The following is a 16,654-nucleotide window of genomic DNA, read 5'->3' as shown; positions in this document are numbered from 1 at the left end:
GCACACAATCCCTGCAGAGTTGCTGCCAGCTGGACTAGGAATGGTACAGATAGGGTTGCCAGATGGTTTAACCAAAAATACTGAACTCCCCTCCCTCCCCCCCCCCCCCCAAAAAAAACACCAGGGAAAAAATTCTGTTGAGGAAAAAAAAGGGGGGAGGGAGGCCAAAGTTGTTAAGCAAAAAAAAAGGGGGGGCTGCGCCTTTAAATGGCCCCATGCTCCTCACTCCCCTGCCCTCGCCAGATGCGGCAGGGGAAAATTGTCCCCGCTGGGCTTCAGTTCGAGGGAAACAGGAAATACCAGACATTTTACATGTCCGGTATTTTCTGGTCTTTTTACCAGACGGGGGATGTGAATACTGGACTGTCCGGGTGATTACCGGACACCTGGCAACCCTAGGTGCAGATCAGCCGGGAGAAACCACTCTGCTTGCAGGGTAGGTCACAGCGCAGGAGAAATGCTGGGCCTTGTCAGGCCAGTGACTACGAAGTGTAATTTCCATCTGTGTCCGTGGCCTCCCAACGTCCCTCTCATCTCCCCCGCAGTGACCCAGAACTACGCCCCTTTCTCTTCTCATAGCAGGAGTGTTTCTTCACTCGTGCATTTCTTCTGCAGCGACAGATACCTGCCTGCTTCTGTGATCCAACTTCCATTGCTGATACGCATCCCGTGAGGAGCAGGGGAGACTTGGTTTGATGCCCGCCATGCAGCTGTGAGCAGGGCTAGAAAACACCAGCCCTCGCACAAGGGGCAGGCCTAGTGTTTGTCATGGCTGTGGCACACTTACTGGGCGGCAGGCAGAGGTACCCGTCGGTGCCTGATCTGAACCTCACAGACGTTCATGGAAATACTCCGGTGGGCTTTGGTTCGGGTCTGCCATTCGCACACAGCTTCCTTTGGCGGGTTCACACACAAGCTGCTCCTTCCAAGATCCAGTCCTGTCTCCCTTCTAACTGTGTGATCCCAAATACAAAAGGCAGACAGGCTCCCACGCTGACTGAAGGAAGAGCCAGAAAATCACATACACCGGCTACTTCTCTTGGGTTTCTGAAAGGAAACATCTCTCTCTCTCTTTCTCTGCGACAAATTTGTGTGGGGAATTTAGTATTTTGTTAGCATTCTGCCAACTCCTCACAGTTATTACCACATAAGTCTTTCTGGGACGCAAATGTGTCTTCTCCAGCTAGAAGAGATTTTTTTTTTCTTGTGACACTTTTCAGTGTGCTTGGCAAAAAAATACTTTGGTGCACAAAATTCAGCATCCTCACTGTTTTCATTCACATGGAAACTGCTCTTTTTACCAGCCAGGCCTCTTTTACCCTTTCATTGAGCCTGCATCTCCGTTCCAGAGCCTTCCTGCATCACTGATGACATGACTGTTTCAAACCCACCTCGGCAAGTTGATTCCAAACTCACCCCACCCACAGGACACACATTTCTCATTAGTGTTTTTCTAATAAGACCAAACTGGCCTTGTTAATTGACTACGCTGGGCTCAATTCTCAACCACCCTCAGTTTGCACTGGGAGTGGCTGAGTCAGGCAGGGTACAAAGATGCTGGGTAAGGATGCCAGATCTTGGGGCCACTGCCAGGACGGTCCTACTGTACCATGCTAGTGTTATTAGCAACGGCAATATCCACCTTGCCCCGGGCCTCAGACTCATCGTAGGTCAGAGCAATCTGTCTTTTTGACGAGGGCATGAAGGATCCAGCACAGAACACTCCACTTCTGTAGGTGGAACGAGTCTTGTATGTCCCTTGGCACGTTCGATCTGCTTGACCTTGTCTGCATCTGTCGGTGTGTATCATCACAGATGTTTGCACGCCTCGGGGCATTCGTGTAGTCCTGCCCATGCCAGAATGCCCGGAGAGGCTGCCCTGGTCACCTCATGTGAAATTGCAGCTGGGGAGGTGAGGGGGAAGGATGGAATTTCAAACTCCAAGAGAATTTTACTAGCTGATCCCAAACCTACAGGAGTCCACCTCCATCACCGCAACCAATAGCTTCTGCCCACCCTGTAAATCGCGGAATTTACGGGAGGCCCTGAAATTACACAGAAAATAAACTTGGAGGTCTTGAAAAACGATGAGAAATGACATGGTTGAAACGTTCAGGCAAAATTTCACATGAAACTTTTCAGCTATTCCCACCAGCCGAAAAGTTAGTGTCTCACACAGCCTTTTCGCCCTTTGAACTCTCTTCCTCTCACCTGCAGGGATACATGCATGCTCTCTCTCGTGCACACACTCGCCTGTTCTCACACATGTGTGTTCTCACGTGGAAATGCATGTGCTTTCACACACACTTCCTCTCGGTGTCACATGCACGCTCTCAACACACCCGCCCACTTTACCCCACCATGTACACACACTTTTGTGTCTTTCACGCACATAATCTCTCTCACATAACACTTCCTTTCTCTTGCACACACGTGTGCATGCTTTCTCTTGCACATGTGTGCATGCTTTCTCTTGGCCATGTGATCGCTCACTCTCACACCCCAGCAGGCTTGCTTTCTCGTTTTCTGTGCACTAATTAGCTAAAATATTGATGTGGGCTTTGAATCAATCACAGCTGAGGAAAGGAGGCATCTCTCTTTCCCTTCCTTTCTCCCCCCAGATGGCCTCTCCTTCTGAGTTCTGTTCCTGGCCCAAGGACATTGCAAGACCATATGCTCTGCCTAATGAAATGTCAAAATGTCAGACTAAGAGGAATATGTCTAATTTCCCAGGTAATTATCACGGCCTCTGCAGTGCTTGTTCAAGAAGACTTGTTGCAGAGCGATGCATATTTACTGTGGCACTGCAGCTAGCGGAGAAGTCCGTCCTGTCTCAGAGGTGTGATGCTATATAAGGACTCAGCTAGTTTAGCTGTGAGGTATCACTGTGCATCCTGAACAGCATGTGATGACGGGCCGAGGCACCTCTGCCCTGACCCCGGGCAAATACCTGAGTTTTTCAGTTCAGTGACAGAACTGAAAGCCCTGGGAGATGATTCATATTGGGTCCTCCTGAAATGAACATTTTTCAGATTCTTCGTCACAAGGATAAACTGAAAAAGGTTTGGTTTTGTGTCAAATCATGTTTAATTTCCATGCGAAACAGGATATTTCATTCCAACTGTTTTTTTTTTAAATCCTTTGCTTTGGTTTCTGTAGAAGAAAACCAGCTAGATTTCCAAACAGAACCGCACTTCTCCACAAAGAGCTGAAATGTTTGGCTTCGAAAGGGCTGCACTGAAATGTTTTGACTTCGGGAAGAAAAACATCAAATTTTTCAAACTGTTCACCGAATTCAACTCAAACTCCCAATTTCAGACAACTCAATACTGCAGTTTTCAGTGAATAAATTATTTGTCCAAAATTTTTCACCCAGCTCTAGCTGATCTCATAGAATCATAGAATAATAGGACCGGAAGGGACCTCGAGAGGTCATTGAGTCCAGCTCCCCACCCTCAAGGCAGGACCAAGCTCCGTCTACACCATCCCTGACAGATGTCTATCTAACCTGTTCTTAAATATCTCCAGAGAGGGAGATTCCACCACCTCCCTTGGCAATTTATTCCAATATTTGACCACCCTGACAGCTAGGAATTTTTTCCTAAAAAAAATTATGCCCCTACCATCCTACCCTCTGCTCCATTAACTTCTCTTTCCCACCCACCCGCAACTCACTTTTTGTGTAGTTGTCTTGAAATCACCCTATGGGATCTACGTTTTTCTCCTCTCTTGAATCACTCCTACTGGGAACAACCTGACCAGGAAGAACCTACGTTTTCCTTCAGACAGCTAAAGCCAATGGCAAGAAAGCGTGTAGAAGGCTAAACACACCTCTCTAGGGCCGATGGTACTACAAACCACTCCAGCTTCATTCTCATGGTTACCATGAGATTATCAAAAGCTTTGATGTGTCATTATCCTGCCGACAATTACCTATGCAGCGCTAGAGAACGTGCTGCCGACTCCTTCCGAACACTCCGGAATAAAGGTGATGATCCTTTGGTCTATATATGGCACAAAAGCATTTCAGCACCCGAGACTTTGCCTATGCCAGTTCTGTCATTCTGGGATTGTCCTTTTCCACCCTTCACTCTGCTGTCCCTAGGTGATTCCTTCATAAGCACAAGTAGGCTAAAGCTCAGCTCTGGGCTGCACTCCAGTCTGGGGTTTGGGTTCAAGGCTGAGCCAGGTCTAGGATCCAGGCTTTGGATCTGACAGCACCGAAATCTCCGGATTGGTTTTCGGGAAATTTCAGGGCCAAATGGCAGAATTTCAGCCCCCGAGAGATCAGATGATTTTATGAGATTGCTTGAACATGCTGCCTGAAACCACCCAGAGCTTGCTTCTCAGGTCTTCCACTGAGTTGGCTGGGCCGGCAATCAAAGAAAACGACCTTTCCCCTATTGAGCACCAATAATTTGGAAATCACAACAACATGTATGTAGACGAGGGGGGTCAAAAGAATTGCTGGGCCCCAGGGAAGGGGAGGGGAAAGATTTAGTGCTCCCGGAAGGGGCAGGGTCTCATTTGGAAGGGGCGGGGTCTTGTGTGGAAGGGGCGGGGTTAGGAGGCCAGACACCCCTGCTGCTGCCTGTGACATTTTATGGCTAGGAGGAAGAGTCACTATGATCAGCTAGGCCAGGGGTTCTCCGCCAGGAGTACGCACAGTCCCAGGTCACACAGCAGTCTTCCAGGGGGAACCTCATCTAAAGATGGGCTTAGATTTACAATAGGCAACCTGAAAAGCGCTTGAGCCACTTCCAGGCCTGCCGATAGTGGGGGGCGGGCTAAGGGGGCAATTGCAGCAACAGGCCCTTTATGTTGCCACGGGAATGCCATGTTATGTCCCCTACATGGCTCTGAAGGCTGGGGGGGGGGCAGCACCGTGCTACAGGCAGCCCTTTGGGCTGGCTTCTCCAGCCCCGCCCCTTCTGGGAGCATGGAGCCCCCCCTCTTGTCCCGGGGCCCACGGAGGCTGTCAGCTCCTCTAACCCGTTGTGAGTAGGGGAGCAGATCTGGGCATGGATCTGCCCCCTCACAACTCCCTTGAGAAAACTGAACAACCCTTGGGTCCTGGGGAGCGACGTCGGTACTAACTAAAATGTCACGTCATGACTTGTTCACCCTGCTCTCCATTGTGTACCCCGACCTGCAAGCACAACGGTTAGATCTGAACTGATGGATGTGAAAACACGGTCAAAATGCAAAGGGAAGCCATTTTTCAGCTCGGCTGCCCAGTGGCCCTTTGATATTTTTATGTCTGGTTTTGTGAGCAAGTCGTTTTCAAGTGAGGTGAAACACAGAGATACACAAGACGCATCCGGGGTACAGTTGCAGGGAGCGGCTGAGAGCCTGACCTAACTAACACGCCCACAGATTTCACCCCGACGTGCCTGCCTCGAGTCCACGGCTATTTTCACACCCTGTGCACATCCGCACGCGCACCTCAATTCGTTTTACTCACTCTGTGCTCTAGGGCTCTGTGGGGACCACGGGGGCCCTGAACGTGGCTTTTGCAAATTGCGGCAAAACTCAGGCAGGACTGCAGGGGGAATGCTGGGTAATTGGACTCAGGGACAGTCCTAACTGGCCCAGATGGTTTCAAAAGAAATACCGGACAAAAATTTTTCAAGCCAAAAAAAAACCAAACCAAACCAAAACCAAAAACCGCCGGGGGGAGAGAGGGAGGAAAGGGGTCGGGGAGGAGGATCCACCTCTAAGACCACTCATCTTAGCATTTGATGCCTCTGGGGGGGTGGATTGGGGGGGACCTGCTGCTGCAAGTGAAGGGGGAAGGCAGTGTTTTGTGTGTCCAATTGCACAGTGCCATAAAGGGCCAGACTGAAAATGCTGAGTAGAGACAGTGCAACGCAACACCTTCCCCAGGAAACTCAGAGAGGCACAATCAGTTCCAGGCTCCCCATTGCATAGGGCTGGGGGGCGGGTACAGGCCCCACCATGATACCAGGACCGTGTCTGGGCTGCGCCTTGGGCCAGTTCTGAGGGGCAAGGAGATCAGGACCTGGATCTGCCCCCGCCTGGCTCTCAGTAGAAAGATGCACTACCCCGAGGGGCATTGCCAGAGCAAACTGCACCTCAAGGGGCAGGATGGAGGAGGTGGGGGATCTCTCCTCATTTACACTGAGTGCAGTGTAGTGGTAAATGTTACTCCCATCCTGATGCGGTCACATGTTAGCCCCACTTCCCACAGGTTTGGATGAGTGCACAGTGGTGCATCAAACCTAGTATTTTCACCTTCTCTTTACTCAGGGACCGGCTGTTAGTTAGGCTCCATGCCTCAGTTTCCTCAGTGGAAACAGAAGCATCTTGATCCTGAGAGGCCCTTGTTCCAGGAGCACAGCCAACGTTCGCTAATGTCTGATATGTGCTACCGAAATGTGAAGCGTTGATGAAACTCATTTTGGTTCTTAGAAGCAGGACGCTTGCATGGCCCCGGTTGTACCCTGCCTTAAGATCCCACTGGTCTCAGCCCAGGCCCCCCCAGGGGCGTCGGATTTTTGCAAACCCTTGGGCTCTGGATCCCCCCATGCCTAGGGGAGGTGCACCTACCTCATGGTGTACAGAAGGGTGCCATTGTCCACCAGCCGCAGCAGCTTGTTGGGAGTGGTCATGTTGTGGGCCACAGATTTCTTGCCGTTGTGAAAGAAGGTGTCAGGAGTCCAGATCTTACTGGCCAGCAGGTTGTTCAGCGGAAGGACCTTCATGGGGCCGTCGAATTTCAGCCTTTCGTCTCTCCAGGACTGCCGGAAAAAGACATCAATGGTGTATTCCTGGAGGGGAGAGGGGAGAAAGCCAAGCCCGATTTTATCTCGTTCTCCAATGCAAGCCACCCGATACGGTCCGCAGGAGGGAAACACCCCTTCTTTGGGTGCCATGGGGCTTGGGGGCACTGCCTGTGGACAGGAGCGGCATTCCAGTCACTAGGGTGGGAAGAAGACATATTTAGAAGGGGCCCCTCTCTAGAACAGATAAGACCGAAGGCAGAGGTGGGGAACCTCACACCTGGGGGCCAAATGCAGCCCACGGCTTGCCTGGATGTAGCCCCCGAGGCTCAGCATTGGGGAGCCCGCGCTGGCGCTCCAGCCCCCCTTCGCGCACAAAATCTTCTAGCCCGGGCCCCCCAGGCACTGGTGTGTGAGGGGAATGTGGGGAGAGTCTTTCTCCTTCCTAGTTGGGGGCTTCTGGCTGTACTTCTCACTGGAGTGCGGCCCCCGACTGATTTTTCTGTGGGTCAGCAGCCCTGGCCCATAAAAGGTTCCTCCGCCCTGCCCTCAGGGAAGCTAGAAGTACTCCCTTCGGTAGAACGACTTCACATGAATACCCCATGGTGGCTTTCATCTCCGAGGGCCCCACAGAGCCCTGGGGTCAGACACCGACTGATGAAATGCAGCCCCCTGCACCTTCCCCAGCCAGCCTGTCCCGTCCAGTTTCTGACGTGGAATAAACCAGAGCTCCGGCCCATGACACGACCCTCCCGATGCTGCCGAGCGCAAGGTCTCAATGCCCAGCGTCACCTTCTGCCCTGCGGCAGGAGGCTTGCTAAACACACGGGAGTGCACCCGGCCCAGGGCGTTGCTTCCCAGGAGTTCTCCTCTCTGAGCTCCCCCGGATGTTTTAACCAGCAGTTTGTCGTTTGAGCAAGGCCCCGTTGGGAGCTTTGTAAACAGGCACTTCACAGAGCCCTGAATGACTAACTGGCAGTGTGGGGGGTGGAGGAGCAGAGACCCAGCAACAGGCACAGTGAAAGCCTTTTGCTGCTTGCCTGGCCAGGAGAGAGCAAGTCCCTGTCAGAGGGGGAAGAAACAGCTAGTTCAGGACCTTCCCTCCCAAGCTCCCCCACACCCACCACAAACTCAGCTCCCCCTTTTCTCCTTCCAAGCCCAGAGTCTGGCCCTCGGGAGAAGAGAAGGCCTGGCCAGGCTCTCTGTCCTCTCAGCTTTGGAGAGCGAAGATTCAACTCCTCCCAGTGCCGGCACTTAGACACCATCTCAGGTGAGCCCAGACTTGTAGGTCGCACTTGTCCCCATTCAGGGCTGCGACTACAATCCATGCCAGAGAACCACAGCAACCTGGCTCTGCTGCCGGGCCCCTCTGCCACGTCTACGTCACAGAAACTAGTCGGATTCTCCTCTCTGCTGCACTTAGCAATCGCAGGGGCGGCCAGAACACCTAGTAGCTGGCATTGGGGTGGCCCTCACCAGCCAATGCTTAGCATGTCGAACAGCTCCTGAGGCCGGAGTCCCCCTCTCTCCCTCTGCCCTCCAGACGGAACACGCTCCTCTGTAGTCAGCAACCAGCTGCTCTCCGCTCTCAACAGCAAACTGCCGCCCCTCCCAGGCCCCTCCTCATTGTTGTAATCTGTCTGAATCGGGATGTACCAGGCAGACTGCTGACAGCTGCGGTACCCACCGGGGCTGGACCGTCAGACCGGGAGCGACTCCTCCACCTCTCTAGCTAAGGCAGGCGAACAAGCCCGGGAAAGGTGCAAGTTCATTCTCCTGGCCCCGTGCAGGTCCCTCGGGAACACCTGTTACAAAGTGTGCTCTGCACCAGAGCGGCACGCAGTAGCACATCAGCAAGCCCCTGGGCAGAGTATCTGGAAGCAAGGCGTGCAAAGGGAGAGGAAATTTATTATTCTTTAACTGTCTTTCTCATTTTAAATTCATTTTGTCAAATCACACAGCGGAAGATAGTTTCCTCTTTTCAAGACCTCATATTTCTTCTTCACAGTTCATTATACATGCTCCCTTAATCAAATATGCTCCACCTTGGAAGTAATTATCAGATAGTCCCTAAGGGCTGGGGTTGCAGAATATATTATTGGTCTTTGCTGCAATGTGGAAGGGAGCAAGATCCAGAGAGCTTAGATGAGATTAATACTCTCAGTGAGAGTGACATTAACTTCACTTTTAACCCTGCAGGGAGCAGTCCCTCCAAAGCAAGACAGGTTCCTCTGATGGGGAGGAGGCATGAGAATGAAATACAAAGGTTTAATTCTTCTCCACCTCCTCTGATCGCTATTGCTAATAGCCAGTGTGAAGGCCCCTGGGGAGAGCAGCAGGAGAGACGTCCACGCCTGAATGACCATGGTGAATGAAAACCTCTAGATCGATCCTGTCCCAGTCTGCTTGGGGACAGTGCACCCCATTCTCATCCTCCAGCTGGGAATCCTCCAAGCCAAGCTGAGCCTCGGCAGCATGGGGGAACCCAAGAGGGACTGACCCACAGAGACGAGGTCCACATCAGGGTGTCGGTCCCCACGAAGGGTGCCCGCATTTCACTGAAAAATAAACAAGCGCGACCGCATCCGCTTTGTGTGCAAGACGAGCTGCAAGAAATGCTTTGGAGAAAGCTCACTATTAATTATGCTCCACGGTCCTGTTTTAATTAGAAGACAAACTGTTGAGGGAATACAAGCCTAAATTCAGTCCTCGGGCCTTTTCATTAATAATTGTCCTTAAACATATCAGAATGTGCCAGTCAGTTCACTGGTTTTCTCGCTCTTGTGCGCTGTGCGTTTGTCTCTGGCACCCACTCAGGGCAGTTTGGGGAGGGTCTTCTCTGCTTTATATAGGAGCCAAACCTGACACCCCAACTCTTGCTGGGTAGCCACACGGAAGAAAGGGGAGCTGGTTATGAAGGAAGATGCTACTCAAGGTAAGGGAGGCAGAATCATGCCGTAGGAAGCCATCTTGTGATGGCACTTCTCATGTCGCTCCCCTTTGTTGTTGTCTGAAGTCACAAAGCTGCTTTTTGATAGGAAGCCGCACATATCCCAGCACTTGGAGATACAATAGGGTGCAACATCAGAGAGTGCTTTGGGACATCCTTCTGGTGGAAAACCCATCTCTCCTCTCCTTTCGCTTCCATTCACCTGGAAGCCCCAGATGGCTGGGCTGAGCAACGATACATAGGAAGAAATCTTGACTCTGATGTCAATGAAAAACGCCCATGAAGTTCCGTCACGCCAGGGTTTCACCCTTTGGCCCAAGTCCACAAAAGGATTTTAAAAACCTGCTGCACGGCCCCAGCTGTCCCAGGTCAGCTGACTCGGATTTATGGGGCTGAAAAATCTTTGTGTAGATGCTTGCGGTCAGGCTGGGGCCGTAGCTTCCAGCCCAAGCCCTTATGTCTACATGACAATTTTTAGCCCTGCAATCGGAGCTCCGCAAGTCCAAAACAACTGACCCAGGCCAGCTGTGGACATGCTGCGGGTCTTTCGAGCTCTGTATAGCCCTCCCTTTCGAGTCCAAGGGAGAGCTGGGTGAATCACTGATTTTTTGTTTTGCTCGCAGTTCTGAGAAATAATAATAGAAATCATTTGGGGTGGACGCAAAATGGAAAATTTTCAAGTTCTGCTGGTGAGCCAAGAAGCTGAAACATATTCTTTTCCACGCAAATGAAATGTTTTGTTTGGCCCAAAAGGAAATTGCTTTGTTTCAATATGAGCCTTTTTGAATCACTTTTTCGATTTGTTTCAAAATAAAATCCAAGGAAATTTTGAAACAAAAATTGGTTCGGGACTGAGAATTGAAAAGATTCATTTGGAAAGCATTGACATGTTTTGACATTTGTAACTTGTTTTGGGTGGGTGCTTTTCCTCCACATGCACAGTGCAAAAACTGACACAACGTTTTGGTGTTAACCAATCTGCATTTGTCGCGGAAAGAAAAGCTTTGGCGGAAAATCTTTGCCCAGTTCTAGTTCCAAAGCTACTGACTGAGAAATTCCTTCACAGATTATTGTATCTGGAATAAGAGTGATGCCAGTGACAATGATTATGTTTGGTGACAACAGGTAGATTTCCTTAAAAACAACGTGAAATTGAGAAACCCAGTGGACTCTTTTATTTCAACTTCTTGTGCATGTGCTTTCTGCACTAAGCCCCATCAAATGCAACAGATCGAGTGTTTGTTACTGAGGATCAACACTTGGTTTTGCTCTACGACTTATGCTGCACATGACTTCTTAACATGCTGTGACCACTGCCCTCATGAAGATATCTCCGACTCCATGTCTACTGGTACCACTAGTGCGAATGACAAATAACACAGCACCAATCAGATTTTTATGCCTGAGCAGAAATTTCACAGACAGTGTGGAGAGATTTCTTGCCATGCTGTTTCCATAATTCACACTTTTCTCCCATTAACCTGGTACAAGAAGAACAATGCCCACTCCAGCCTACCATAGTCAGAACTTTAGGATGAACAGCACCTACCATGTCTGTGTCTGAGACCGGGCCGAAACTTGTCACATAAATGTCTGTCTTGACTTCGGTGACGCTGTCTGGGAAAAGCAAGAGAGAAAAGCAATTAGAGGAGTATTTTCGTATGCGCGAGAAAGACGTTAGCATTTAGCTATGTGTTGTTTTTTCATCCCAGATGCCTCCCTGGTATGCTGCTGAATTGGCAACACCATTGTGTTGAGAACAATGGCCAGTTTTATCGTTCATAATGGGCAAATTTATCTCTGGTACAGCTCCATTGACTTCCACAGCATTACACCAAGGATGGAGAGATCCTGGGACATTGAGACAGTGCGTATCTGTGTCATTTACATAGTTGCACAATGCACAATTGTCTCTAGTTCCATATGTCTTAAATACAGAGGTAAACCCTGATGCTGTGAAACTAGAATCCAAAATCCTTTCGTATTTGCCAGCCTGATCAGTAGGCCATTGAATCTCCCCCCACCCGGGGCTAAGAATCCCTGGCTTTGTTAAAGTTCCGGGCTTCACCGAGTGTTCAAGAATCAATATTCGGATTGCCTTTCACTCTCCGCGCATTGGCGGGTGTCTGACGTGTCTCTTCCATGAAGTAGGAGAGCTCTCAAAACGCTAGTATCGACCCGGCAGCTGCAATCACTGCGCTGCCAGACTTTACTCCCTGCATCGACGCTGAGTCACGTCTTCGGCCAGGAATAGCCCCGGATCGTTGGGAGGCCCCGATGCAGGGGAAATCACCTTAGGATGCGCTTAGCTTTAAGCCCTGGCTTGAGTCTCACGGTCGTCGATGGGTGGAAAGCTTGCATTTCCATTTCAGCATGTGCTACGGTGCTTGCAGGCAGGCCAGAGTTAAGTACTGTTCGATGCGAATAATAATAATTACCAGGCTGATGGGGAGGCAAGAAAGGGGGCAGTTGCCCCGGGTTCTAGCTATTCAAAGGGGCCCAGGGCTCCTAGCCACTGCCATTGCTACTACAGCAGCACCAGGACCCTGGGCCCTTTAAATTACAGCTGAAACATGGCACGGCACACTCTGGGCAGCTCTGAGCGCTGACGGGGGCAGTGCAGTGCCCTGGCCTGCCTAGGGATATAAAGGACAAGTTGACCAGATAGTCGACTGGTTGCTCCCCCACCCTTGCTGCCTCTATCAGATAGAGCAAGGGCAGGGGTGGGGAGAGAGAACAAGGGGGTACTTAAAAGCAGCAGTGCTGCACAGAGCACGCAATCAGCTAGAGCGTTCCCAGCTGATCGCGGGCTCGAAGCGGTGCTGTCACTCTGAAATACCAGATGGAGCCCGAATCAGCTGGGGACTCCCCAGCTGACCCAGGGCTCTGGACAGCATTTCAAAGCGGCTTGGGGCCCGGGATCAGCTGCGGATTCCCCAGATGACCTGAGCTCCGTGTGGAGTGCCCCAGCGGGGGCTCTTGTGCATTTCAAAGGCAGAACGTGGAAGTGCTTATCGACTAGTTGAGTAGTCGAAGGAAATTCCATCAACTACTTGCCTAGTAAATCAATCGTTAGTTAACATCCTTAGGCCTGCCCCTTCCTCCTGAGGCTCTCCCCCTTCTGGCACAGAACAGAAGCCCCTCCACCCTTGCTTAGGGGCCCACGCAGGCTGTTGGCTCTCCTGGTTATAGCTAGCTCTTATAAGAGCACTTTTCACTGGTAGATCTCCAAGCACTTTACAAAAGTGGTCAATACCATTATTCCAATTTTATAAATGGGGAAACTGAGGCACAACATGATGCCGTGACTTGCCTAAAGTCACCCAGCATGTCAGTATCAGAGCCAAGCCTCTGGGTCCTCGTTCAGTGCTCTATTCACTAGGTATCTCACAAAAATATGGCCCAATCTGGCCCCTGGGCTTCTATTAATGTATGCTAATAAGTTTAAGACTACACTGTGTGCTCTCCCATCCTTTGAATGAGTCCGGTGTCTCCCGATGGACCTGTCCATTTGAAGTGAGTAAGAGATTCTCAGCTCCACCTTAGCACCTCGCATTGGCACTGCTGTAGATGCGATCCTGGACTAGAAGATGGCTCACTGATCAGTGAAATTATGGAAATCCCTCTGTTCTCAGAGGGCTATTTTGTCAAGGTCCCATTTATTCTGTAGCCTTGCGAGGCTTTGTTCTGCAGTTCAAAGTTTTGCAACCAAAGTACGTAATGCGTTCTGGCAGGATTTCCTCCGTAATGGCTAAAATGTAGTATACATGTCTTTAGTGATTATGATTGGAGAGCTTCCAATGCAGCCTGTGGCTGATGTTGCTGTGCTATATATGTAACCTTTGATCTTGTCTTTATGCAGGAAAAGAAGGTTAAAGAGAAATGTATGCGCACTACACTTGATGAAATACACAGTAGTCAATTAGGCATTTGTTCTAAGCAAAGCAAGTTACTTTTGTAACACTTAGAAGCTCAGGGTAGCCCTCCATGTCCCTTCAAGCAAGACCAAAAATAAGACACGTAGCAGTGAAGAAAGTTCTAATGAGATTTAACACGCACCATTTTTATAAGCTCTTCCCCTTTAGCATTCCTAAAAGTACCTAGAAGGGTCTTATAAGGAGGAGGGCAAAAAATTACTCTCCTTGACCTGTGAGGACAGGCCAAGAAGCAATGGGCTTAAATTGCAGCGAGGAAGGTTTAGGTTGGACATTAGGAAAAACTTCCTGCCTGTCGGGGGGGTTAAACACTGGGATAAATTGCCTCAGGAGGTTGTGGAATCTCCATTGCTGGAGATATTGAAGAGCAGGTTGGACAGACACCTCTCAGGGATGGTCTAGCTGGTGCTTGGTCCTGCCGTGATGGCAGGGGACTGGACTCGATGACCTCTCGAGATCCCCAACAGTTCTAGTTTTCTATGATTCCCGACACCTGTAATTTACAACTCTGGTTCCTGTGGTCTGAGGCAGGAAATCGTTTGAGAATGGGGTTGAGATGTTGCCAGGTTGAGATGTTGCCACGAGAAACTGGATTTCATGAAGTGACCTGCCCGATTCAAGAGTTGGAGAACCGGCACAAGAAATGATGAGGAAATGAGAGCAGGCTTACGGGCAGGAGCAGGTGGAGTTTGGGACATGCTTTTGATTAATCTCGGTGGCTTTGCTTCCAGGTTGGCGTTAGGCGCAATCCCAAGGAAGATAGCAGATGGATCTGAACTAATCCAAGGCTCCGCCCCCGGTGAATGCAGCCTATTGCAGACCCTGAACTACTCTGTACTTATTCCTTCCCGGCTCCTTGCATAAATGACAGCACTGACTAGAACGCAGAGACAGCTGCAATCTCAGGGTGACAGGGTCCCGGGCCGTCCGTAGGTGCTTCATGCCAACGACCGCCCAGTGAATCATGATCGAGCAAGCCAGGTCAGTCATGATGTCCAGCGGTCACCGCACATCACAGAACCAGCAGAGGGCTGGCGTGGGCCATTTGACGAAAACATTCCTCAGGGATATTCTGGGAACTGCAGGTCAAACGGCCACAGACAGAGCACGGGGCTGTGGCCACATGCCTGAGCCAAGACACCGTTGACATCTTTGTGTCCTCCTGGGGCCAGACCAGTGGTCAAGGCTACCTCTCATCGGTACCCTGTTGCCTGTAGCCCCACGGGGCTGTTTTAGCAGCTGGGGTCAGCAGGGCAGAAGGCCTCCATGCCCTGCATACCTTGGCCAAACCCTCTTCCAGGCTCTTGGTCTCTCATAGGTCAGAATTGCATGGCCTGCAACACAGGGCACTATGACTGAACCTTCTGTAGCCCATGCACCTGCCCTGGTCTCGACATGTCACCTCTTACCGCTCACATAGAGCGTGGGGGCAGCGCATTGCTCCATCCACCGTGCCCTTTGTGTCAGAGAGGCCAGGGTATTCTGTCGGACGGGGGTGGGGAAACGTCTTGGGGCGGGGGCTGGTGGCCCACAGAAAAACCAGTCGGGGGCCGCACACAAATGAGAAGCAAAAACCAAACAAAAAACCCCTCACTGACATGGCCCCCATCTGAGGAGACAGACGCTCCTCACGTTCCTCTCACACACCATAGCCTAGGCGGGCCCAGGCGAGGCAATTCGGTGTGCTCCAGACTCACGGGGGAACAGTGGGAGGGCTGGCGTGCCACCACGGGCTCCCCAGTACTGAAAGGGAGGCCAGAGTCTTGGGGCCAGATTCAGGCAAGCCGAGGCTGCATTCGGCCCCTGGGTCTTAGGTTCTCCACCCCTGCTGCAGACCCTCTCTGTCAGGACTCCTCACTGTGTATCTTGGCCATTCACCCCTGAGACATGGCGCCAAGAGCCCTCCATTTCCAGAAAAGCCAGGCACACCCGTCCCCTCCAACACAAACGGGCACAAATTCCACTCGGCCTCGTGTAAATGCCACTGAGGTCAGGGTCACTCCATGCCAACACACCCTGCACCTCGGCGTGGGTTGAGACTGGGGGACCCTTACCAGCCGCACGGTTCTATCAGTCTGTGACCAGCGCAAAGAGCGCTCTGTGGGGCGACAAGGGGCTACAGAGAGTGGAGCCCAGAGTCGCGGAATTACTGGCCTCACTCTTGCGCCTCTTCTAGGCCATTCGCCCGCCACACCTCCTCTGGGGGACAGCCTCCAGGGAGACCCATGCGGGTGGGCTTGCAGGCATGCTGGCTTCCACAGATCCCGCCCCCACGAGCCCATGGGCCGCTGAACCATCCGTGGGACACAGTGCCGGGGGGATCTTTGCTTATAGCACTGTATGAGGTCATTGGCTCGCTGATAATGACACGTCCTTGGCCTATCAGAATCCCAGGGACGTGTAGGCTAGGAAAGCAAACAGAAGGAACACACAGCATCTATTTTTGCTGGGGCAGCCTTTTCAATGACAATCCGACATACAATGCAGAGCAGAGTCGCTAAGTCTCCCCTTCCTGAGGTGCAGATCTGATCACTCCCACCCACCATGGAAATCCGGAAATCTGACCATCTCACCCCACACCCCGGAAAGATTTAGCTGAGTGCGGGACCCCAGATGCTTCAGCACTTTCCCAGATTAATGTGATGATCCCCATTTTACAGAGGGGGAAACCGAGAGAGAAGGACTTTCACAACACTTAAGAAGCAGGAAGCAGACCAGGGACTAGAACGTAGGTCTTTGGGCACTAGGTCCCAAGAGCCAAGTCCTTAGCCACCTTCCTTCAGTGTAAGATATGCGACACACGATGACGTACTGCCCGAGACAATGAAAACTGAACACCACCGGCAATGGTCTCTCGTCTTAGATACAGTTTGTAAGCGCTGCCTTGTGTCTGTACTTCTGGGCCTTGACAACGGGGCCGCAATAATAGAGATCTATGATATATTTAAGAGAATGCGACTGTCTGTTTGTCCAAGAACGCCACCTAAATAGAAAGAGCCAGGAGCCCCAAATTGGGAAGGCAGCTT

The 16,654-nt window shown here is 51.2% G+C and overlaps 1 protein-coding gene across 1 annotated transcript in view; it reads right to left on the bottom strand.

Moving 5' to 3' along the window:
• Positions 1 to 16,654, bottom strand: part of GABRA3 (gamma-aminobutyric acid type A receptor subunit alpha3) — a 113,505-nt gene that overhangs the window by 28,550 nt on the left and 68,301 nt on the right. The window contains exons 4-5 of the mRNA XM_006136294.4: positions 11,243 to 11,310; positions 6,571 to 6,791 (exon numbers count right to left, since the gene is read on the bottom strand). Of these exons, the coding sequence (XP_006136356.1) occupies positions 6,571 to 6,791; positions 11,243 to 11,310 (289 nt within the window). The remainder of the gene's footprint in view (positions 1 to 6,570; positions 6,792 to 11,242; positions 11,311 to 16,654) is intronic.

This window comes from Pelodiscus sinensis, chromosome 13 (assembly GCF_049634645.1).
Source record: "Pelodiscus sinensis isolate JC-2024 chromosome 13, ASM4963464v1, whole genome shotgun sequence".
NCBI classification, from domain to species: Eukaryota; Metazoa; Chordata; order Testudines; family Trionychidae; genus Pelodiscus; species Pelodiscus sinensis.
The sequence above is the reverse complement of the archived record's forward strand: the minus strand, read 5'-3'. Positions and strand labels throughout refer to the sequence as shown.